The sequence below is a fragment of the Juglans microcarpa x Juglans regia genome, chromosome 3D (genome assembly GCF_004785595.1).
Source record: "Juglans microcarpa x Juglans regia isolate MS1-56 chromosome 3D, Jm3101_v1.0, whole genome shotgun sequence".
NCBI lineage: Eukaryota > Viridiplantae > Streptophyta > Magnoliopsida > Fagales > Juglandaceae > Juglans > Juglans microcarpa x Juglans regia.
Genome location: NC_054598.1, coordinates 14263322 through 14288315, shown reverse-complemented (window position 1 = coordinate 14288315; position 24994 = coordinate 14263322). Strand labels below are relative to the sequence as shown.

Sequence of the window (24994 nt, the reverse complement as noted above, 5' to 3'; positions counted from 1 at the left end):
AATTAATGCATAAATTGGAATATGAAAATAAGAATTGCATTTTGTAAAATGATAACAATATTAGTTCAACGACTATTATTTATTTTTGTAAATTATTTTTGAAAATAAGTTGAACATAATTGTTATTTTTCCAAATAATATTATATAAGAATAGTAATAATATTTTTAAATATAAACAATAATATAAAAAAATTATGAATTATTGTGGAAAGAGTGCTCGCACCGGAACCAGAAACATGATCTTGCATAAGGGCAAGTAAAAGAGTGCTCGCAACTTAAAGGGAGCACCCAAAAGAGAGACAATGCTCACCCAAAGGCAAGCATCGTAGGGGAAGTGTGAAGCTCGCCCCCAGAAGTGAACAAATCATGCCCGAGACGAGCATACGTGTTAGCACCCAAAGTGAGCAAAGAGTCTTCACATTGGGTGAGTAACAACATCTCATATCGGGTGAGTAATGAGTACCCACAACCGGGAGAGAAGAATTTCAGAACCATTGTAAGCATATGTGTTGGAACGTGAGCCTACATCCCAAACAATCAATATGGTGAGCACTCTGGCCGCCCATCAACAAGCAATGAAGCTTGCCTTGCACAAAAATAATAGCCAAAATATCACAGGCTAGAACTAAAACTCACCCCCTGAACAACCAACGTGCAAGTCCTTAGCTTGCACATGCACCAAAGCTCAGGTGAGCAATGAAGTTCGCCCCATCGTTGTGAGTGCAAAGGTTGCAACCAAGTAGCTTTCCATCGAACAACCAATTACAAAGCTTACCCCGAGTTTCCACCAACAGTCGTATTGAAAAAAATTTATCAAAGGATGTGAAAACACATTGGCGGCTAGTTTTAGTTGATTTGAGTTTGACTCTTCCATCCATTCGACAATGGTTTATTATTTGAGTAGTGCTACAAAGCAGTCACTGTAGTTGTGCACACATTGCACACACTACATGGCTGCTTCTCATCCTTTTGTTTTGTTTTGTGTTTTTTTTTTATGCAAAATGCACCGGACATCTAACCCTCTCTCTCATTAGCGGCTCTCTCTCTCCTCGACTCTCTCTCTTGTCCCTCATCGTCTCTCTCTCTCATCTCCACTCGGTCTCTCTCTTATCACCGCTCTCTCACATCTCGGTCTCTCTCTCATCTTCGCTCTCTCTAATCAGCTCTCTCATCGTTTCTCTTTAATTTCGAATTTAAGAGACGTGTGGTTTAGATGTTACCACATAATGTGTGTAAAAATGACTACTCCCAACAGTGGCTGCTTCCAATATTTTTCCTTATTATCTACTAGGTTTGGAGCAACCTGCAAAGCACGTTTGCCTAGTTAGGTGAAACAGTTTTTTCTTTTTTTACAAAAATAAGATATTTTTTCACAAAAAATTTGATTAATGAATAATTTAATGCACAAAAAAGGACAAATTTTAACAAATATTTTTGTATAATAATAACTAGGTGGAATATAATAATTACAAGTTTGCATAGACCAGAAAACAAAAAAGATTAGTTCAAAATACACCATAGTCTAATACAAGTTTAGTAAATTGATCATTTACTAAACTTGTTTTAAACTTGTTTAATACAAATTTAATACAAGTTTAACAAGCTTAGTTCAAAATGCTGGTTGGCTAGTTTGTGGGATAACTGATCATTTTGTGTCATCTTATACAAGATCAATTGAGAGGACATTAAAATTTTTGTGCCATTGTTGATTGAGTTGATCAGGATCTGCATCAAGTTGAATTATCTATTATTTTCCTGAAGTTTGTGCTACAATATTTAATGGTCATGCATGATAGAAATTTAACAGTTTTGTATGATAGAAATTTAAATGTTACAATGGAATGTTTATAGTTAGATTATTATGCATGATGTAGATAAAAATAACATTTCTTAGTGACGAAGTGATCAAGAAGGAGGTGATGAAATAGACTTATTTATTTATTTATTTTACACTCTAACAAAATATGACTTTATATTATAGCATTAAAACATGGATAGCGTAGATAGAGGATTTTGAAAATATATATTTAACGACGAGATTGTTAAAATAAAAAAGACAAACCAAAATAAATAAAAATGACAAACCTAAACATTTCAAACAAAAAGAAAAAGTAAAAGCCGTATGTTTTTTTAAAAAAGCTGAAAGCGAAAAACCAACAATATACAAATCGAGCTAAATATATTAATAACAAAATATACAAATCCAAAAAATGGAATTAATAAGAAAATATACAAATCCAAACCCAAAAAAAAAACTGAAAGACATATATAAACCTCAAATCATCATCAACTCCAAGCCAAAAAAGTGCAAATTCCCTGCAAAAAAGAACATGAAAGCATCATCAAACCCAAACCATACAGTGCAAATTACTTTTGCGTTGCATTTTCATGAACAGAAGTACTATACAGAATTCTCCATTCAAAGATCCTTTCAATTTTTGGTATAAAATAAAATAACAAAAGCAAAATATTTAACTTTTTTTTTTAATTCCATTTTACTACTTTGATACTGTTCATGAGAAGAAAATTTCTAACAAAAAAATCTTAAGCTCAATCTAATTTAACCCATTGCTAAACTGTCATAGATACAAAAACCATAAACTCATAATATGCGAAGAACAGCTAGAAGCCATCTTAAACTATATGTTAAAAAAAAAAAAAAAAAACTAGAATCCTTGTTCTGCCATTTTCCAACCAAAAAGAAACAATTTTGAGCCAAAAAGTAAATAGCAAGAAGATAAAATAGTTGTTGAACCTCACTAATTGATGTCTCTGATGCTTATTGTATCAATTCACAAAAGAATTCCGAGAACTTGATATAAAGGATACCAACGATCAGATAGGAACCCACAAACTGATGAGAACCCAAAGGAAAAAAAAAAAAAGAAAAAAAAAGAGAGAGAGAGAAGAAATGAATATGCTTATTGTATCAATTCAATAAGGAATTCCAAGAACATGATATAAAAAGGATACCAACAAGCAGATAGACCCACAAAAGAGAAAAATTGGTCCTTTATAAAATAAGACATTTAATTTTTTTTTTATTCCATTATGTGACCCTCTATTTTAACGAAAAATAAATAAATAAATAGAAATATAAGATAAGATGAACACCCAAAACTCATCTTAAAGCCATATGTACAAATAATAATAAAAAAATAATACAATGCTTAAGAAAAAACAAAGTCTATAATATTTCCAACCAGAAACTTTTAATCTCAACATAATTTAACTAATAATAGAACATAATATAACATCAACAGCCATAATATAATCTCAAAAACCATAAACTTATAATATAACATCAACAACCAGAAACCTCTTAAAGCCATATGTAGGAAAAAATAAAAAGGAAAAAAAACCCGAAGAGATAAATCTGAGAGAGCCTGCACAACAAACCTGCAAACGCCGAACAAACCGACATAAACCAGAAGGAAAAAAAAAGGAACGATAAAAACTCCGTACCATAGGAATAGAAGAAAGAAAACAGAAGATGAATCTGACAGACTTGTCTCCGATGCAAAGAATAACAGTAACAACGTTCAGATCCACAATCCACAGAGCGGAACAAGATATATACCATACCACCAAGAAGATGAAATATGAGAATGTAAATGTTTTCATCAAGCAAGATCTAAAAGCAACAACCGGAAAAATCCAAAAAATAGTTTGTTTGGTTTCGGATGGAAAAACAACACTTAAGGCTTCATTTGTAAGTCAAATTCTAACACATCTCAATTTATCATTACAACTTTTTCAAATTTCAATACAAAATACAATAAACAATTCAACTTTTTCAAATTCTAAAATAACAATAATATTAAAAAATAATATTCTAACAATATTTTATCATCTTAACTCAATTCAGCTCAACTCACTTCAATATCCAAATGCAACCTAAATAAAAAAAAAAGGTAAATAACAACAAATAAAAAAATCTCAAAAGCAACACTCAGATCCACAACCCAAAGAAACGAAAATGATATAAAAAAAATTAAAAAACTTGAAATGCACTTGAGTAGTAGATGTGTAGTAATAGGGTTACTTCACTACCAAAAACACAAAACCTCATCAAATACAAACACTATACCACTCGACGGATATAGATTCGAAAAATTAGAGAAAAAAAACATCCTGACCAACTGACACAAACAGACCCTTCCCATCCATTCCCAGTTTCCAGAACACTAAACCCATCCCCATCCCTGTCCCCAAAAATGAGCCCTGACCCACCTAACACACAACATTAAAAAAAACAAATAAATCCTCACTTAAACGAATACAAAAGAACAAAATAGAATGACAAAAAAGACACATCACGACACACACAGACTACACACAAAGGATGAAAAATACTGTTGATTACTGTTCATGCTCGATAAACACTTATTATAATAGAATAGAAATATGAAAGAAATCGAATTATATTAGTATTGACTTTTTGATAGCTAATTGCCTTTTTTACTTTTGGCCGAGTAGTAACAATAGTTGCAACTTATTTGTTGTTATGAATCACAGAGCAAGGTCGATCTCTACAAGACCTCATCGAGATTCCCAAGTAGGGCTGAGCAATTTTTTATTACTGTGTAATTTGTTGGAAAAATTATTTCGAGCAAAGCCAGTTCAGTTAAAACATTGCTCGAAATAATCGAGTCGTATAAGAAAATAACCCTTGTTCGCCAAGCAAGGTCAGTCCATTCGAAACACTACTCGGGATAACCGAGTAGTACTCTTACTCGGGATTACTAAGCAAGACCAGTTTGGGCAGAACATTGTTCAGGATAACCAGGTGACTCAAGAAAACAACCCTTACTTGGAATGATCCTGAAGAGCAACAGTGTTAGCCCCAAAGTGAATATATGTCAAACCCGCATGTCAATCCAACCGCAACAATCTAATAATAGAGATTTCGATGGCTTTTTATCACCAAAATTGACCGCCTTGAGTTTCGGAGTTCGAGAAGTATGAGATGAAGCTAGACCTGGTGATATTCCGAGAGGTGGTGTTATCATCATCTATTAGAACCATCACAATTACAAGAAAAAGAAATGAGAAGAAAAGTAAACAATGACCTTGTTTCAAACACAAAGAACAATTTGGGATCCTATAGGAAGGAAGTGTCTCATAGTTAAGAGAGCTGAGAGTTTTATAGAACGAGAAGAAAAGAGAATAAAAAGAGAAACATTCGATACAAATAGTGGAAGAGACGATTCTAGAAGGGAAGGTAAAAAGCAATGTAAAGGCACTAAAAAGCAATGCTTTTATGACCAAAAGTTGAGATTATTCTATGGAAAGTATTCTATTATTATTATTTACTTACTAAGAAATGGGCTATGGGGTTGGTACTAAGAGATAGACCACCTCGGCCTCCGGAGGGTCCATTGCCTTATAGTTTGTTTGGATAATGTCATCGTTTAAGTTAAATTGATTTAAATGTGTTGAATAAAATATTATTATAATATTATTTTTTAATATTATTATTATTTTAAAATTTAAAAAATTTATTATATTTTTATAAAAGTTTAAAAAAATTAAAATAATAAAATCAGATAAAATTATTTCTATATCAAAACATAATAAGTTTAATCGGAGGGCAGACACTGGGTATATAAAAACATATATATTTGCAGTGCAATTATTTTTTTTTTAAAAAAAATAAATATAAAATTTACATTAAAAAAATTAATTTTTTAATTATAAATCATTTGCACAGCGATAACGGATCTAGCAATTACTCACTACAAAAATTCTCTTTCAAATAGAGAGAGAGCAAAGTACAAGAGGGTCCGGGAGCTCTAGATTCCGTCTCTAGGGTTTTAGAGCCCTGCTTCCGTTCTCGTGCCGATTCTCACAACCCTAGAATCTATTTGTTTCAAGGTACGGTCTTTTCTATTTTCTGCTCTCAGGCACGCCTCTTCAACTGGCTTTGCTCGATCCGTGCCTACAAAACCCGATCTTTGTCACAATATATTTAATCACTTATCAGACCCTCGATCTTCCGTTTGTTTCTTTCGACGGAGAATGATCCTTTATAGGAGTGAAAAAGTTGTTGTTTTTGTTTTTTTTAAATCTTTGAACGTCTATTGGTCTTTACAAGGTCTACGCTAGAATTTGCGAAATCTTGTTTTTTTTTTTTTTTTTTTTTTTTTTTTCTCGGTTATCTTCAAGAAAGTACACATCTGAACTTAAGGTTTTTTTGTTGGATTGGACTTGGGTGAAATTTACATTTTCTTTGGAATTACTAGAGCGTATGGATTCTTTGTTGCGATTTCTTCTTCAGGTTTCACTGGATAGCGACAATGTCTAGGGTTTATGTTGGGAATTTGGATCCCCGAGTGACTGAGAGGGATCTTGAAGATGAGTTTCGTATGTTCGGTGTTCTTCGAAGGTAAAGTGTTTACTTTTTAAGACAGATCGTCGTTATCAACATTTTATGCTCTGTTTCTTTATTTTGAGTCTTATAATTGAGTCTCGAGAATTTGAATTGGTTTGAATAGTAGTGAAGGGCCCACTTCGGATTTTCTACGTATGGGCTTTTAATTTGAGTTTGCAGAACCCTAATTCCGCATTTCTTCTGAGAGAAAAGTACTCCGTCCAAATCAATCCCAGCTTAGAAACAACACCGGTGTACTTTGTTCGCTTCACCGTTTTGTGAAAGTTTTTTGGGTTCATGAACTTTGTTGAATAATAATTAAACCTGGTGTCTCTATGAATGATGATTTGATGTGCAGGGGCGCATGGGTCTGTTGTAGTTGGTATTACACGACATCTAGTTATTGTTTCATCTCAATCTGTCGTTATAAGGATAAATAGCTGTTTCTGGTGATACTTTTATGTCTGCATCACGAATGGAATATAATGAAATTGTTCTTTTCCTTTCTTTGGGTCGGGGATAGGGTGGATTTGTGTCTCTCACCCTTTTTCTTCAAGTTACTTCATAGCTGCATAATGCCTTAAGCTCTTAATGGAATTATGCAGTGTCTGGGTTGCTCGAAGACCACCAGGATATGCATTTCTTGAGTTTGATGATCGCAGGGATGCTCTTGATGCGATTCAATCATTGGATGGTCAGTACAGGCACTTCTTTTTCGTTGTACTTGAATAATTTGGTGCTTCAATGATTATTGTTACTTATTAGTTATTACATTCTTTGAGTAAAGTGTCATCTTAAAAAAAAATTGTACATGCACTGGGAAAACTGTTTATTTGTAATTAGTTGAAAGTATCTAATCATTATTAGTTCTCACTGCTTACTGGTGGCCATCAGATCTCTCTTTTACATGGATGGTGAAAATCTTTTCTTATGTTATGATATCATGATTAAAAAAAAAGATATCTGGGATTACCAGGGCCCTTTTTTTTTTTTTTTTTTTTTTAAATGATGAGGAATCCCAAAGATTGTGCAAAGTGAAAATGCAACATGCCTTTTACTCGGTTAAACTCTAAATTAGTGTAACATGCCCCCATCACACGTATCAGGTAAATCGTCAGCTTTTCACCAATGGGATGTGGCCCCTATAAATTGTTTGCATTCAAATGTTGGAACCCTAGACCTGAAGGGAGCATACCGCTAAGGCTAAGGCCCGTACCCCTTGAGCCAACCCCTAGGGATTACCTAGGCTTATATTTTACATTTGTCCATGATAAGTTTAAATTTACGTTTTTTACCATTTTCTGTGAAGTCCTCAAGGTTGCTTTCATCTTTACATTTGCCCCTTCAGTGGAGTTAACTTGTATCTTTACCTAGGCTGCTTGAGATGTTCTGAATGTGTTGGTTATGGTACATCGCATGTCTAAACCATTTCTTTCCTATGTGGTTATGGATGGTTGTCTAGATAACTTGTTCCTGGGCACTAGTAAGTATCAGGTAATAGAGTCTGTTGAGTGCTGCTGGATAGTTTTCCGTACTAGATATCGGTCCATCTCAATAAAACTCTCATAAATTGCTGGGGATTTTGCAGTTGGATATATCTTTTTTTTTGTGTTGTCTATTTTATATTCAGTTTGGATTCTAAAATCTCCTGGATTTTTTCATTGTAAAGCATCTTGAAAGTTGGAGTTTTCTTCTCTCCTGCCTTTTGACCTCAAGACTTCTATAAAATTATATTTTGCTTTTACAGGGAAAAATGGTTGGCGTGTAGAGCTTTCTCACAATTCTAAGGGTGGTGGAGGTCGTGGTGGCGGTGGTGATGGACGGGGTCGTGGTGGTGGGGAGGATTTGAAGTGTTATGAGTGTGGTGAACCTGGTCATTTTGCTCGAGAATGTCGCTTGCGCATTGGCTCACGAGGTTTGGGAAGTGGACGGCGTCGGAGCCCTAGCCCTCTTCGACGCCGGAGTAGTCCAAGCTATGGGTATGGACGCAGGTGTGTTGAAGGGTGTCATGCTGATTTGTTTTATACAAGCTTGCATTGCAAGTTTATTAACAAATTCATATATAAAACTGTCTTTCCATATTTGCACATGATATATAACAAGTATGAATGTCAAAACTTGATAATTACTTGTATTTGCTTTTGAGTTCTAGTCCCCGTGGGAGAAGATCTCCACGACGCCGGAGTGTAACACCTCCTCAACGTGGTCGCAGCTACAGCAGGTCCCCTCCATATCGCCGTGCCCGCCATGATTCACCTTATGCTAATGGGTATGTCTTAGTTCTACAACGTGATGCTGTTGCCTCTTAATAACCTTGTGACTTAAATGCTTGAGTGGACAAATTTACAAATAATAAACCAGCACATGCTCTCTGTTGGATGGGCTCAGCTGTTAGAAAACCTTCACTCCTCCTAAAAGGAGTGCATGCTTCTGCTCTAATACGTTGCAGTTCAAGCAAAATCATGTCCCTGAAGTAACAATATTGTTCAGGGTTGAATGCCATGTAATTATTTCTTTTTTCATCCAAGCTCTGATGATGATTTCTTTTCTCCCTTTTTTGGCAGTGACTAAGGGCAGGTGGTATGTGAACTGAAGCCAAGGTTGAAATGAGATTAAAGTGCCATCTCTGCTTTGCTGTAGTTCTAATAGATTTGCTTGAACGAACAAGAATCATGTTAGTTATATTCATGTGATGACAATGGATATTGTTAGACACTTGGGTATAGATAGCATCTACAAAGTGTTTTAGCCACCAAAAGGGGTGATTTGGACACCGTTTTGCGTCGGCTCTCTCTTCAGCTGACTGAAACTTGGAGGTCTCTTTCCTACTTTAAATTGCTACTTTTACCTTTTATATATTTTTATCTCAAACTTTGGTTACTTAGATCTATTGTGTTAGAGATTCCTAAAAGGTTTACATGTTTTGTTTTGAGGTGTATTTTTCGGCTTATACGGCATCGTTTCGCTACATACTGCATGTTTGTGCACATGGTTCCCATCTCTGCCTCTGCACCAGTCATCTAGTCGTCATTGCTCCTGCATCTTGGTTGTGTGCGCTACCTTTTTAGTGTACTCTCTGCAACAAAGCTGTTAACCTAGTTAACCTTTTTGTTAGCTGGTTCATGAAGATGAAGCTGTTAATTGCTCTCCCTCTCTCAGCTTCTCTGCACCACATATGACATATCTACTCGTCTGCATCTTGTTCAGCATCTGTTATGTAATGAAAACTTATTCAGAAACTTGGTTGCCTACGACCCTTTTTGATGATCTTGTCTGCAACAAAGCTTCTGCACTAGTTAACACCTTTGCGTCTCTAATGGCTGGTTGAAGAAGATGAAGTTGTTCATTGCTCCTTTTGTTCTATCTTTCCAAGTATGGTTCTGAATGATTAGAAGTTCAGGGTAATCATTTTCCAACATAACGCCTGGTGCTTGGAAACATATGCTGCGACTGGCATGATATCCCTTGATGCTTGTTTATGTCTTTCAGTTTGTGCACAATGGTGTCCCTTATTTGACTAGTCTCCGTGATGCTTGTAATCTGGTGAGCCTGCATAAACTGTTTGCTCGTAATTTTTTTTTTTCTTTCCCTTCTTTTTGGCCGAGAAGGTCTGAAGTATATAGGTTTGCTTATTGTTTCTACACCCCATTTACCCAGAACTCATCTTCTCTTGTCCTGTACTAGGCCTAGTGATGAAGTAAAAAAAACTCCCGGATTAAATAAGGTAATATTAATTCAGTCGATTCTGAAAGTGGTGGAGCTGGGTGTTAATGACTTGCATCTAAAATAGTGCAGAAGATGTTGATGAACCTTTTTTAATGGCGTGCATTTAATCCAAAAGTAGTAAATGAAGAATAGTGGTTTGGTTAGATTTATTGCACTTGGGCTGTCATTAGTCGCGCCCTACCACTCCATTTTATAGCCGTTGGTCTACTTGGACAGAGCGGAATCGTGCCAAAAAGCTTGGTGAGTGGCTCTCATGTGCGGCTTGTTTTTGCGAATGGTCATCATGCGTTGTTGCGTCACGACTTTTCTACTGGTTACACGCGCTTTGCCAACAGATTTTTCACGTCGAGATATTCAGATTTGCTCTACCTCGCCTTCCTACCACTAGCGTGTGGTTGTCACGTGCCACCACAGATGCGTGGGAAGACAGATGATTGGCAGCTAATTAGTCCATCTTATGCTGTGCTTTCGAGTTTCGACTATGTTATCTCTTTCCCTGATGATCTTGAAAAATAGACTACGGATTTCTCTAAAAACATCTCAAGACAGTGCAGTGCATCCACAACTTTCACCGCTTCCAGTGAAGGTCTACCCATAGTTCGCATGACTTTGTGAACTGCTAACTTTAAGACGACATCCTCTTTGTAGGGCATGGGTGGGGGGACTAAGAAATTGATCTCAAAATCTGTTTTATTTTTTTTTTTCACCACTTTTGCACTGTGGTTATTGTACTAGGGTGTTTGTTGGGGAACTCCAACCCTTCCTTATATATCATCATTTTCGTTTCTAATAGAAATTTACTTGCTTAGGGGGAAAAAAAAAAGTATTATTGTCAGACGGCTCGTATCATATGGGTGCCCACTGAGGGGAGTCATCCAGAGTTTTCACCGAACTGTCAATTTTATTTTTAAACATTTTTATAATTCTTTAAAGATCTAAAAAAAAATTATAAACTCATTAAAAAAAAACTGTTTTAACTAATAAAAAAAAAACAACCAGTGACTTTTGTCGATGGGTTGGAATATCATTTCCCGTATCATATGCATGCTTAACGGACTTTTTTATGACAATCTGCTCTGGAAAAAAGCATCTAGCCAACTAGGGACATTTCTGCCTTGATGTTTATCACTCTATTTCTCAATGTTTCTCCACGCTCTATTAGAGCATCCTCATTGGCTTGGCCAAAGTTGAAGGATAGCTAAAATTTAGATAATTTGTGTAAAAAAAACCTCACATTAGATTGGGTATCTCTAAAACAATTTGGACTTTTGCTACAGTGGTTGGCCAAAGATGGAGAACCACAATTAATTTACCAAACATTAAAATACTAATTTCTCACTCCAACCACTTGTAGGTGTTTATGTAGGTAGATTTTTTTATTGACATTGAAATGGGTATGTTGCTAGATATTTGGTTAGCGAATAAGAAATTTAGATAAAATTTTAGATAAGTTTAATCTCAATTTTTTGTTATTAGCATTAAATGACCTTTGAAAATATGATTTTTTAATATTAATTTAATTAAAATATAATTATTATTAATATTAAATTGGTATAATTATAAAATGTGATACAAATAAATTAAATAAAAAAATTATTAATTTAATGATATTTTATTATTATATAGAGAGTGAATGACTAATCCAATGTGAGGATTGAATTTAAATGGAATGGGCAAATACAAAAAAATGTGATATTGGCTAAAATTTGAAGATGCATTTAGCCAAGCCACCGAGGATGCTCTTAGTGAAGATATAAACCTGTTTTTGCCTTTGTTTATTTTGGTCCTAATTTAATGAAATTGTTTTTGTATTTTTTTAAGAAATTAAAATAAAAACATCTCACTTTTATTTTTGGTTGTCTCATACAGGGTGCGGTCTTAGACAATAGCTTAAGTGGCCCTTACCCTTGGATTGACTATAGTAATGTCATCTCATCTAGGTGGGTTTCGACAAGGTGATCCCATTTCTCCTTATTTATTTATTTTATCTGAGAAGATTCTCTCTCGTATGCTTCACAAAGAGTACCATATGAGTTGTATTAAGCCTTTCCATCCGGGCGGAAGAACCTTGATTTCCTATTTATTCTATGCGGATGATATTTTAATTTTTGCTAATGGAGGGAAAACATCTATTCAAAATCTTATAGGAGTCTTGCATCGGTATGAACTGATGTCCAGACAAATGATGAATTTGAGTAAGTCTTCGATGTTCTTTTCTTCATCTATATCGACTGATTGCAAAAATGGATTGAAGTTAATATCGGGTTTTGAGGAAGGTAGTTGGTCTTGTACGTATTTGAGAGTTCCTTTATTTGTGGGCTAGATGAAAATTTGAATGTTTGACTCTTTGTTGGCAAAAATACATAAAAAGTTGGTTGGGTGGAAGTGTAAGTTTCTTTTTTTGGTGGTAAAATTGTGCTTATAAAGCATGTTTTGAACCGTATGCCTATTCATATGCTCTCAGTCTTGAATTTTCCAAAAGGAGTGCTATCGGTGATCAAGAAAATTTTTTCAGATTTCCTCTAGGGATCTTCAATGGAGTTTAAAAAAAGGAAGTGGGTATCGTGGCGGAAGATTTATTTTCCAGTTGAAGAGGGTGGGTTGGGTATTCAGGACCTTTATGAAGTCCAAGAATCATTGCTTATGAAATTTGCGTGGAAATTAATAAAAGAAAAGTTGATGTGGTCAAATTTCTTTTCTACCAAATATGTGGGAAACTCTCATATTTTTTCTGTTATGCAGCTTCGAAAAGGGTCGAGATTCTGGAAGGGGCTCATGGAGTCGAAGGTCATAGAGCACTCAAGATGGATTATTCGGGGCGGGCAATCTAAGTTCTGGCTAGATAACTGGCTAGGGGAGTGGCCGTTGATCGCATCTCTTCCTTTGGTTGGCAATATTGATCTGCAGGTAGCGAAAGTTGTCATGGAAGCTGGACCGAATATGCATATATTAAGGGATTTAGTCCTAGAAGCGGTGTGCAGCAAAATTCAGGTTTCTGGTGTTCGTTTATGGCAGGGAGCTGATATATGTGTTTGGCAGCTAGCGATTGATGGTGAATTCAGCACCAAGTCAGCTTGGAATTTAATTTGAAAACATGGGGATGTATGCCCATGGAAGAAATGGCTTTGGAAGAATTGGATTCCAAAAAAATTATCTTTCTTTGTTTGGCGTGCTAAGAGGAGGGTAGTCTTGGTTGATGACATTATCCAGCTTTTAGGCATTCCTCTTATTTCGAAGTGTGAGTGTTGTGTCCAACCGCAACAAGAATCTTTTCAGGACATTTTATGCGAGGGCGGAGGAGCTAAAAAAGTGTGGCAATCTTTTGCGGGGGCATGTCGTATGAGAATGCCACATATCCGAAACTGGGAGGGAATGATGAGTTTTTGGTGGCGAAGAGCCTCATTGTCAACATAGGTTGGGTGGCTTCGGGAGGTTCTCCCTATTGTAATTTCTTGGGCGCTTTGGCGAGCTCAATGCGAGGCAAGAATGGAAGGTATTCAGTTTAATTTAGATAATATTATTGGATCTGTTAAATGTTTAATTAGAGACCTTTCTAGTAAGATCAAAAGTTTTCGGGGAATGGGGGCTCATGATCGGGCCATTATAGAAGTGTTAGCTTGTCCCGTTGTCCCTCTTGCTGTAAGGCTAGTGAGACTAATTGCGTGGCAACCTCCAGAGCGAGGGCGAGTAAAACTAAATGTCAATGGAAGATCTCGTGGTAATCTGGGAGATGCCGGTGGGGGTGGTATTATTCTGAACCACCAGGGGGGAGTAGTGGTGGGGTTCATACATTCTTATGGTCATGCCACGAATAACATTGCCGAATGTAGAGCTTTTCTTGATGGGCTTCAGTTGTGCAGAGGTTTGGGATTGCGGGATGTATTAGTAGAGACAGACTCATTGATCTTAGTAGGTTGGTTGGCTTCGGGAGTGCGCAAATATTGGGTTCTTTGAGATTTCTAGGAGGAAATTAAAGCTATTGCTTGTGAGTTAAATGTTCGCTTTCGACATATTTTTAGAGAAGTTAATATGGTGGCTAATAGTTTGGCGAAGCAAGGAACTCGAGGTATGATTTCAGACTTTTGTGACATTGATCTCTTTCTAGGCTCGATTCGGGGTTTGATTCGCATGGATAAATTAGCATCCCTTATCTTAGATGTTGAGATGCTGCTGGTGTGGGTGGGGCGTTAGGTGAGTGATTTTTTTGGTAGATTTTTGGGCAATCGAGAAGTGTTATTTTTCTTTTGTGGAGTTTTTTTCTAAGTTTTCTTTGGTACTCCTCTACCATACGTGAGAGTTTTTTAATAAAATAAGATAGAGGTCACTCTTGAACATGTGAGCTTGACTCTTAAAAAAAGTGGAATAAGAAAGATTTAAAGAATTTTCTCAATCAAAATTGGATGTTGGTACTGTCTATAAATTATAAGATGTTTTTAAAAATGATTGATTATATTGATAAGTGATACGATGGAAGCCCCTCCTTTTGAGATGTTAAATTCTAAATGTAAAACGATACAGTTATAATCAACCAAGTCTAAACCTTGTTTGTTCAACTAAAGTTCAAGAGTTCCAGAGCATGAGGGAATGAGCTTATATTCTTGGGATTCGCTCATCTATGTACTCAGCAGCATCCCGATTGCTTGAAGATTCGTGATAAAGGGCCCAATCGAAGATCGGCACTCGAAGGCTTGAGGAGCAGCCTGCAAAAGGGAAAGTTATGGAGACGACAGACTCACCATTTAGGCACACCATGAGGCTGACTACAACGGATCAAGAGGTTACAATTCCTGTTTTCCTGTTTCAATTTATGGGAGTGAGTGTAGGAAGTGCAGATGGTAGATCAGGTGTGAACATTCAACCAAAGGCGTGGACATGGTTGATATCTATCTCCTCTGAGATTGTGGTCTCTCTATATTCTTTATTTCCATAGAAAGACAGGCTTTTTAGAAGTGAAATGAGATAAAAATTTTATAAATAAAAGTGAAATTATTTGAAAAATATGATTTATTGGAATTTAAGAAATGAGAGAGAAAAAGTTGAATACAAATATTATGAAATTAAAATATTGTTAGAATAAATTTTTTTAATAAAAGTTTTGTTTTAAAATTTGAAAAAGTTATATTATTTTTTGAGTTTTGTTTGAAAAAATTGTAATGATTAGAAAATAATTAGATAAAAAATTTTAAATTGAAATTAGCTCCCCAAGAGACTCAAGACTCAGGAGCGTCGAATCTTGATCTGCACCCTCCGGATCTACATAGAGCTTGTGGAAATTGACCCAAAAAAAAATATATATATATATATTATAATTTCTTTATTCTCATATGTTTTCTAAAATTTTTCAATGAGTTAGCCTAGATACAATTTTTATTTGGGGACTGTTCATACAAGCTTATATAGTTATGTTTAATTTTTTTTAAAATTATAGTAATATTCTTTTTAAAATGATATTTTTTTCCTTTTTACCATTCATTCATCAATGAGACTGCACACGTAGTCCTCCACTTAGGACTGTAAATAGAATTTTTCTTTTTCAATATACATAGAAATGTCTCTCTTCAATTCTTTTCTATAACTCTTAGATTTTGTATAATTTCTATTTTTAAGGATGTGGCCCTACTTAAATTAAATTAAAACTAAAATTAGGAGAAATAATAAATTATTAACATTGACCCCAAAATTTTTTATATACAATATTAAGTTTCTTAATATAGAATTTAAAGTAAAAATACAAGAAACATCATTTAAGATTGATGATTTATATGAAAAATAATGGAAATGTTTTATCCTCTAAACTTTATTGAGTAATGAAAAGTTTATTTAATGTCTCAATTGTAGCATTCTATGCTTAATGTGACACCAAAACAGATTATAGATTTTACATGAAGTTTGATAAAATAGCTTGGATATTTGAATGAAAGATGACATTTTAAAAGATCACTTGATAGTTTCTATAGAGAAAAAAATTTCTAAATATTTCATATTTACAAAAATAATAATGGATAAATATTATTCTATGAAATATTGTTGTCAAAAATCTAAAGCAGATATTAAGTTGGGTTTTTAAAATTTTATTTCTACGCTATTTGGAAAATTATTGAAATTTAATTTATAAAATTCAGTTATTATTTATGATTTTGTAATTTTTTTTAATTGATTTTACATAAACATCTTGGCCCCTTAAGAAAATTTGCGGGTTTGCCACTGCGCCTCCTTATGGAGCCCACTTTCAACCTTGTGATCTGATTGGCAAAAGAAAGTCAACTCCACCCATATCTTGATCTGATTGCTGTAGTGAGACTTCGTTTGTTTTTCTAGATGAGATAAAATAAATTGAGATTAAAATTAAAAAATTAAATAAAATATTGTTAGAATATATTTTTTAATATAGTTTTTTAATTTTAGAATTTGAAAAAAATTAAATTATTTATTTTATTTCGTATTGAAAGTTGAAAAAATTTTAATGATTAAATGAGATAAGATGAAATGATATAAGATATTTTCTGAAAACAAACGAGGTCTGTTTCCAAGTGAAGGGCTCCGAGATGGAGGACAATCATATCATGCTGGAGAAGAAGTTGTTGGAGGAAGATGATGCCATGCCAAACCAGAAATTATTAATTAACATATTATTAAATGTCATAAGAAACCATCTGAAAATACTTGCTTTATAAAAAAAAAAAAAAAGAGTAAAGGAATCATTGATACAAATTTTACAAAGATAACCCATAACTAGAGAGAAAAATGTATATTGGGAAGCTTGTGTTGGTAAGCCAGGAAAAACCGATGGTCAGCCCATTCAAGCCAGAGGGTTCTAAGGGTGGTCCTGGTGGTGTTCCCTCAAGTTCTTAATCTACTTATTTCTCTTTGGAAATAGGAAATTGTTGAAAATCTGAATCAATGAATTCTTTATTCAAACCTAATGAATCTACCACTAGCATCCCTATAGAATCTAATAATATTAATCAAGAAGACAATAGTATATTAGATATAGAAAGAAATCTACAAGATTGAACAATTCCCGATGTTCCAAAAAACCAAATATACAAAATCTCTACTTTTTCTTCTAAATTTTCATTCCTTACAAATTATACAATTAAAACAGTAGAGAAAACTATTAGTTTAAATAATGACTATGAATCATTACATCTCTTAACAAAAAAGGCTATTGATCAACACAAAAAGCAAAATTATTCTTTTATTCATATTGGACTAGTACAAGTAGCTATAAAACCACTCACTCGAAACGGCTTAAATACCTCAGTATTGCTTTGCTTAAGAGACAGAAGACATTATAACTTTCATGATTCATTACTTGGAATGGTAGAATCCAGCTTGTTCCAAGGACCGGTCTATTTTAACTATTATCCCAATTATTCTTTATCATTATTTGATGGTAACATTTTACACGCCTTAATACTAAATATTAAAACAAATGGCTATCAAATGATGAAAGGGTCACATGCTTTAACAGTTGTTTACAGGATTCGTTATAAATTAATGAAAACAACATTAGAACCACAAGCTCTAATTACTAGCCCTAAAGGATATACATTATTATTACAATCTAGCACACAAAATTCTATTATACAAATTCCTAAACAAATCAATTGGAATCAAGTCACACTTCCTAATGAATGACAATTAGAAAATATCACCTCAACACCCAAGATAGAAAATAATTTTAAAGATAATCTCGAATATATAGATCAAAAAACGGATGGGACGGTTCAAATAGCTTTTCAGCCTTTTAGAAGATCTTTCTCACATTATTCCTCTCTAGCACCCTCCAGTTATCATACACCTAGATCTATTCTTACATCAATTTCTAGAAATAAATCCCAAAATTTTGACACCAGATCTTTTGATACTAGATCCCAAAATCTTGACACCCAGATTCGAGGGATCATTCCTGGAAACATTATTGATACACCAGTTTATGCTATTAGCCATCCTGATAGAGCATCTACCTCCCATAATCCTGAAAAAGAACCCTCTTCTCCGACGTATTCTCAAGTAGTTAGAGATGATGCCCAAATATATACCCTGAATAAAGAAGAATTTAAAATTAACAAAAAATATCTCAAACAAGATTATATGAAAAAAGAAAATAGTCACAAAAGAATAACATTTTTCTCAACCTTTACAAAAATAGAAAGAGATTATATTCAAGAAAAATATTACGAAAATTTAGAGAAAATACAGATCAATATTCCTTTCTTTACATGGTTTGAGATATATAAATCAAACCAATTATCTACCATAAACAGGATTACTAATCAATGGATTAAAGGAGAAAATAACCAAATTATTTATGAAGAATATCCCTCTTTTGAAGCCATCAAGTACAATAAAAGGAATACTCAAATTCTGGCTACACCAATAAAAAAACATAATATTGCAAATACTGAAAAAAACCTTGATAATATAATACAACAAAACAATTATACTAATTTATATTTAAAAATCATAGGTAAGCAATTAGAAAGGATTGAAACCCAAATATCTCCTATAAAACCCACTATTAAAGAAATAGAAGAAACTCCCTTATTTGTTCCCCACGAAATTCCATCCCATTTAAAATCGATCTTTTCCAAAAACAAAAATGATTTATTGGAACAGATCTCTAGTAAATTAGAAAAATTAACTATTAGTAACACTGCCACCACCTCAAAACAACCACATATTAATGTATTAAGCAAAATAGACTCACCCGTAATATCTGACTCTGAAATTAGTAATATTGAAAACCAATTTAAAAATCTAGATTTACAGATAAACAAGATTAGAGGAGATCATGTTAATAACTTTTCGGCTAGAGATTCAAAACATCATGTCTCTATTACTCGTAATTGGTATCCCAGACCTACTCCACCGGATATGCAATTCAAGGAAAGAGAACATGTAGTAAGATCAGCCTTCGCACCAGATGTATTATACGAATGGAATATAGACGGATTATCTGAATACGAAATACTAAATCATTTTCAAGAAATGATTATGGTAGCCAATGTCTATAAAAGTAATAGAAAAACTGATCATCAGGTAGCACACATTATTGTTACAGGATTTACTGGCCAACTAAAGGGCTTGTGGGATCATTATCTTTCATATGATGAAAGGTTACGTATATTAACAGCCTATAAATATGATGAAAATATGCAAATAATTAAAACGGAAAATGATTTACCCCTAGAAGATGCTGTCAATACATTAATATATGCATTAACTAAACACTTTGTAGGTGATCCCGTTCAATTTAAAGAAAGAACTAGTGATTTATTGATTAATCTTAAATGCCCTCAATTATCTGATTTCCGTTGGTATAAAGATGTATTTCTAACTAAAGTTATGATCAGAAATGATTGTCAACAGCCATACTGGAAGGAAAAGTTCATAGTCGGACTTTCCATATTACTTCGCCCAAAAGGTACGAGAATCATTATTAAGATCAGATGGTACTATTGATTTTCATAATCTTACATATGGTGATATAATAAGTAAGATTAACAGAACTGGATTAACTATGTGCAATGATTTAAGATTAAAAAAGCAAATGGAGAAAGAAAAGAAGTTTGCTAGAAAAGAATTAGGTACTTTTTGTGAACAATTTGGTTACACTCCTTTATTAGCCCCCTCAAGAAGACACAAAAAGGGAAAAAGAGTTTATAACAATTATTCCAATAAAAAACGAAAATACAGAAAACCTTATAAAAAGACAAAAGACAAACAAATATATAATAAGCCACTAAAAAATCTTAAAAAGACTAATAAAAAGAAAAAGCAGATTGTTTGTTATAAATGCGGAAAAATAGGACATTACAAATCAAACTGTAAAGTCAAACAACAAATTAATAAATTAGATATATCCGAAACACTAAAAGACAAATTAATGGATATTTTTATAATAAATTCAAGTGAAGATGAGGTCAGTTCTTCTTCAGAAGAAGAAATTTATCAATTAAAAGAATCAAGCTTTTCAGAACAATCTTCCGATAGTGAATTAGAAGAAGATGAAGTACATATTTGTAATTGTCTAAGTAAGGATAATTGTATTTGTAACAAAACCATTAATGTACTTTCAAAACAAGAAGACATTATATTAGAATTAATAGACAAAATCAACAACCCTCAAGAAAGAAAAGATTATTTAGAAAAATTAAAAGATACATTTAATAATCAAAATATTACAATAACTTCATCCTCAACACCTTACAACTTTTCAGAAATAATAAGTAGATTTAAAACTGACAAACAGAAAATTACGATTCAAGATATACAACAGGAAATCAATGAGATAAAACAGAAAATTAGAAATTTAAAAACATCCAATCTTAAATTAGAAGTTTCAAATGAACACCTATTACAAGAAATTATATTATTAAAAATAGAGAAAAATGGGAAAAACCTTCATGAAGAAAAACATAATATTGAACAGGGAGAATGTTCAACATTAGATAAAACGGACAATTTCATTAATATCCTTAATAAGATAAATTTTCAAAAATGGTATATTGAAGTAACAGTTTTAATTAATCAAGAATTCTCTTTTACTACAATTGCCCTATTAGATACAGGAGCAGACTTAAATTGTATACAAGAGGGATTAATACTTTCTAAATATTTTGTAAAAACAAGAGAAACATTATCCCAAGCCAATGGAACAAAATTGAATATAAATTATAAATTATCCAATGCACATATATGTAATAATAGACTTTGCTTTAAAACAACGTTCATCTTAGTAAAAAATATTAATACCAAAGTAATCTTAGGAAATCCCTTTCTTGTACTACTTTACCCTTTCTCTGTAACAGAAGAAGGAATCTCTACTAAAATACTTGGACAAGAGATACAATTTAAATTCATATTTCCCTCAATACCAAAAGAAATTAACTCTTTAAAGAAAATTTCACTAACCAGAGAAATTAATTTATTAACAAAAAATAGAATTAGAAGAAAGAAAAACTAAATAAACTTCTTAAAACAAGAATTAAAATATAAAAGAATTCGAGAACAGTTAAAAGACCCATTATTAACCCAAAAAATTGATAATTTCAAAATTACAATTGAAAATGAAATATGTGCTAACCTACCCAATGCCTTCTGGAATAGAAAACAACACATAATAGAATTACCTTATGAAAAAGAATTTTCTGAGAAAAACATTCCAACCAAGGCGAGACCTATCCAAATGAATAACGAATTACTAGAATATTGTAAAAAAGAAATCAATGATTTAAAAACAAAAGGATTAATAAGGAAAAGTAAATCACCATGGAGTTGTGCTGCCTTTTATGTCAAAAAACAGACAGAACTAGAAAGAGGAGTTCCTCGTTTAGTAATAAATTATAAACCTTTAAATAAGGTATTACAATGGATTAGATACCCAATTCCTAATAAAAAAGATTTATTATCCCGATTATATAATGCTACAATATTTTCAAAATTCAACATTAAAAGCGGGTTTTGGCAAATCCAAATCGCTGAAAAAGATCGATATAAAACAGTTTTCACAGTCCCCTTTGGACATTTTGAATGGAATGTTATGCCCTTTGGATTAAAAAATGCCCCTAGTGAATTTCAAAATATTATGAACGAAATCTTTACTCCATTCACTTATTTTTCAATAGTGTATATAGATGATGTATTAATATTTTCTTCATCTATTGAACAACATTGGAAACGTTTAAATATTTTTGTTCAAGTTATCAAACAAAATGGATTAGTTGTCTCCTCATCAAAAATAAAACTATTCCAAGAAAAAATTAGATTCCTTGGACATGAAATTTATCAAGGAACTATTACACCAATTAGTAGAGCAATAGAATTTGCTGATAAATTTTCAGATGAAATAAAAGACAAAAATCAATTACAGAGATTTCTAAGAAGTCTCAACTATGTTGCAGATTTTTACCAATCTCTCAGACCATTATGTAAAGTATTATTTAAAAGATTAAAAAAGAATCCACCTCCTTGGACAGAAGAACATACTAGTATTATAAAACAGATTAAAGCTCATATTAAGAAATTACCATGCTTAGGGCTTCCATCTCCTCATACTTTTAAAATTGTTGAAACAGATGCCTCTGATATAGGATACGGAGGAATTATGAAACAAAAATGAATAAAGAATTCATTGATTCAGATTTTCAACAATTTCCTATTTCCAAAGAGAAATAAGTAGATTAAGAACTTGATGGAACACCACCGGGACCACCCTTAGAGCCCTCTGGCTTGAATGGGCTGACCATCGGTTTTTCCTGGCTTACCAACACAAGCTTCCCAATATACATTTTTCTCTCTAGTTATGGGTTATCTTTGTAAAATTTGTATCAATGATTCCTTTACTCTTTTTTTTTTTTTTTTATAAAGCAAGTATTTTCAGATGGTTTCTTATGGAATTAATTTCTTTTCTAAGGAAAGTGCAGTCAGCTTCATAGTATTCTATCGCAGACTGCCTACTTTGATATACATGATATTTAGTCATCATTAATGTATAATTTTGCCTCATTAATTGTTGTTGTCTTTTAAGATCTTTTATATTATCCATCAAGATTTGTAGTTCCATTCTTAAATTATATTTTGTACATTTTAACTCATACAAATCACGAAATCTAGTACTATGAGCATAATAAAAATCTATCGTAAATATCAGGAAAAATAAGATAGAAATATCAATAGCAATAAGATAAAATAATAATAACAATACTATCACCAATGGCTCTGATACCAAAGGCGTATATCCCAGGTAGAATAATAAGGTATTAAAATATCAAATTAAATTATTAATTAATATATAATTAATGTAATTGTAAATTAAAATATAAAAAAATAAATTAAAAGTATTATTATTAAAAAATAATATTATATTATTATTTTGATGAATCTAATAACTAATTCAATAAAGGGTTATGGCTCGAAAAATTTTGAACTTACAAAAAATATGTATTTTTTATCAAATTTTAGAGATAATTTTAATAAAAAAAATGCCAATGCTGGGAAAACCTTAGAGTCTCATTTTAGAGGGGGAAGAAAGAAAAAAAAAAGAGCAACTTTAATTTTTCTATAATTATCATATAAAAAAAAACCTTTAAAAAATTGATTTTAATATTTTTCTAAAACTTTTAGCTCGCAGAGAGTCGGAGACTCAAGATTCAGGAGTGTCGAATCTCAAACCGCACCGTCCGGATCTACAAAGAGCTTGTGGGGGCGAAGGGGCCCCCAAAACTTTTTTTAAAATTTCTCTAAATTTTATTTTTCTTGTATATAGAAATTGACCCTCCAAAAAAATATTATAATTTTCTTATTCCCATATGTTTTTCTAAAATTTTTTCAATATACATAGAAATGTCTCTATGTAATTCTTTTCTATAACTCTTAGATTTTGTATATTTTCTATTTTGTGGCCCACTTAAATTAAATTAAGATTAAGAGTAGGAAAAATAACAAACTATTAACGTTGGCAAAAGAAGTCAACTCTTTGATAAAAAAAGAAAAAAAGTCAACTCCACCCTTATCTTGATCTGTCTGCTGTGGTGAAACTCAGTTTGCAAGTGAAGGGCTCGGAGATGGAGGACAATCATATCATGCTGGAGAAGAAGCTGTTGGAGGACGATGATGCTATGCCAAACCAGAAACTGGAGGTGCTTGATATCCTTAAAGAAGCTCCAACAATCGTTTGCAAGAATTTAAATTTCATCATCTTCCTTCTTTTCACTTCCCTACCTCTTTTCTTCTTCATGGTTTACTGTGAAATTTTCCTTCGAAGAACTCTGCTTGAAATCCCATATAATCTGGAGCAGACAGCGGATCACTTTCAAATGTGGCCGATACCTGATTTTAAAACCGAAAGAATGAACAAAGAATTAGTTCTTCAATTGGTTCAACTTTGTTTCCTTTATTTGGTGCCCCTTCATCTTCTTAAGATTTGCACGGTGATTGTGACTGTTGATTTGGCATCAAAGATATACGCAGAACAGAGGCCAATGACTCTCAAGGAGATGATAGAAAAACCCATCATTCGCGGAGCAAGAATGAGAGGCACTTTTATCACTTCTTTTTATGTTCTCTTCTTATCAACTAGTGCTGTACTCGGATTGACATGGTTAGGAACAAACTACGATGTTACTTGGAGAAACACTTTCTTTCATGTGTTCTTTCCAGTGTTTTGTGGAGCGGCTTTTGCAGCACTGCTAATAAAATTCTTAGAATGGAGTGCGGTGTGGAATATGAGTATTGTCATCTCGGTGTTGGAGGGGACATATGGGGCTAAGGCATTGGCCCGTTCTGCTTATTTCAGTAAAGGTTCTGAGCGGCGAGGGATGTTTTTGATGTTTGTTTTCTATGTTTGGGAACAGGGTTTAAGGTTGCCATGCCTCTATTTTGGATGGCTATGGAGGAGGGACAGAAATTCTTGTACATGTTAGCTTGTTCTGCTTGGGGAGTATGCTGAAATGGGTGGTCTGCGTGATATATTTCTATGATTGCAAGAAGCGGACTTTAGAGAAGAAATCAGATGAGGAAGTAGGAAGAGAAATCAAAGCTGTTGATGCATAATTATCATGGGAAGAGAAGTATTCCCAGTTCCTTGGATTTACTTTTGGCCACGTTTAATATCGATCTCATGTTATGTAGAAATAGGGATAAACCATTGATCTTTGCTGTCCTATGTCCTGATGTTGTTGCAATAAGATGCCTCTCTAAATTTAGATTGATTTTTTTTTTGGCAGAAGAGAAGATTCATGAATTCCTTGTGTTTGCACAAAAATCGAGATAGAAAGTTACCAAATTGATAAATAATATGTGATGGGGCCGTTCAGAAGCTCAATAGATTTAATCCGTCGAATTCGAATCAGCATTTCTGGCAGCAAAATGAGAAGTTATGGATTCTGA

The 24994-nt window shown here is 33.2% G+C and overlaps 1 protein-coding gene and 1 pseudogene across 1 annotated transcript; both read left to right on the top strand.

The window, feature by feature from the left end:
• The first annotated feature begins 5726 nt into the window (after nt 1–5726).
• LOC121255853 (serine/arginine-rich splicing factor RSZ21) lies at nt 5727–9705 on the top strand. The gene is made up of 6 exons (XM_041156389.1): nt 5727–5877; nt 6281–6388; nt 6979–7067; nt 8121–8364; nt 8526–8642; nt 8938–9705. Exons 2-6 carry the CDS (start codon nt 6300–6302, stop codon nt 8942–8944), a joined length of 546 nt encoding a protein of 181 aa, XP_041012323.1. The 5' UTR covers nt 5727–5877; nt 6281–6299; the 3' UTR covers nt 8945–9705.
• Nucleotides 9706–23643: 13938 nt separating this feature from the next.
• On the top strand, nt 23644–24820 carry LOC121255060 (annotated as a pseudogene).
• The last annotated feature ends 174 nt before the right edge of the window (nt 24821–24994 follow it).

Coding starts and splice junctions, on each gene's coding strand:
- LOC121255853 (XM_041156389.1), top strand. CDS start 6,300: ATGTCTAGGGTTTATGTTGGGAATTTGGATCCCCGAGTGACTGAGAGG. Junction 6,389..6,978: donor ATGTTCGGTGTTCTTCGAAG/GTAAAGTGTTTA, acceptor GGAATTATGCAG/TGTCTGGGTTGCTCGAAGAC. Junction 7,068..8,120: donor TGCGATTCAATCATTGGATG/GTCAGTACAGGC, acceptor TTGCTTTTACAG/GGAAAAATGGTTGGCGTGTA.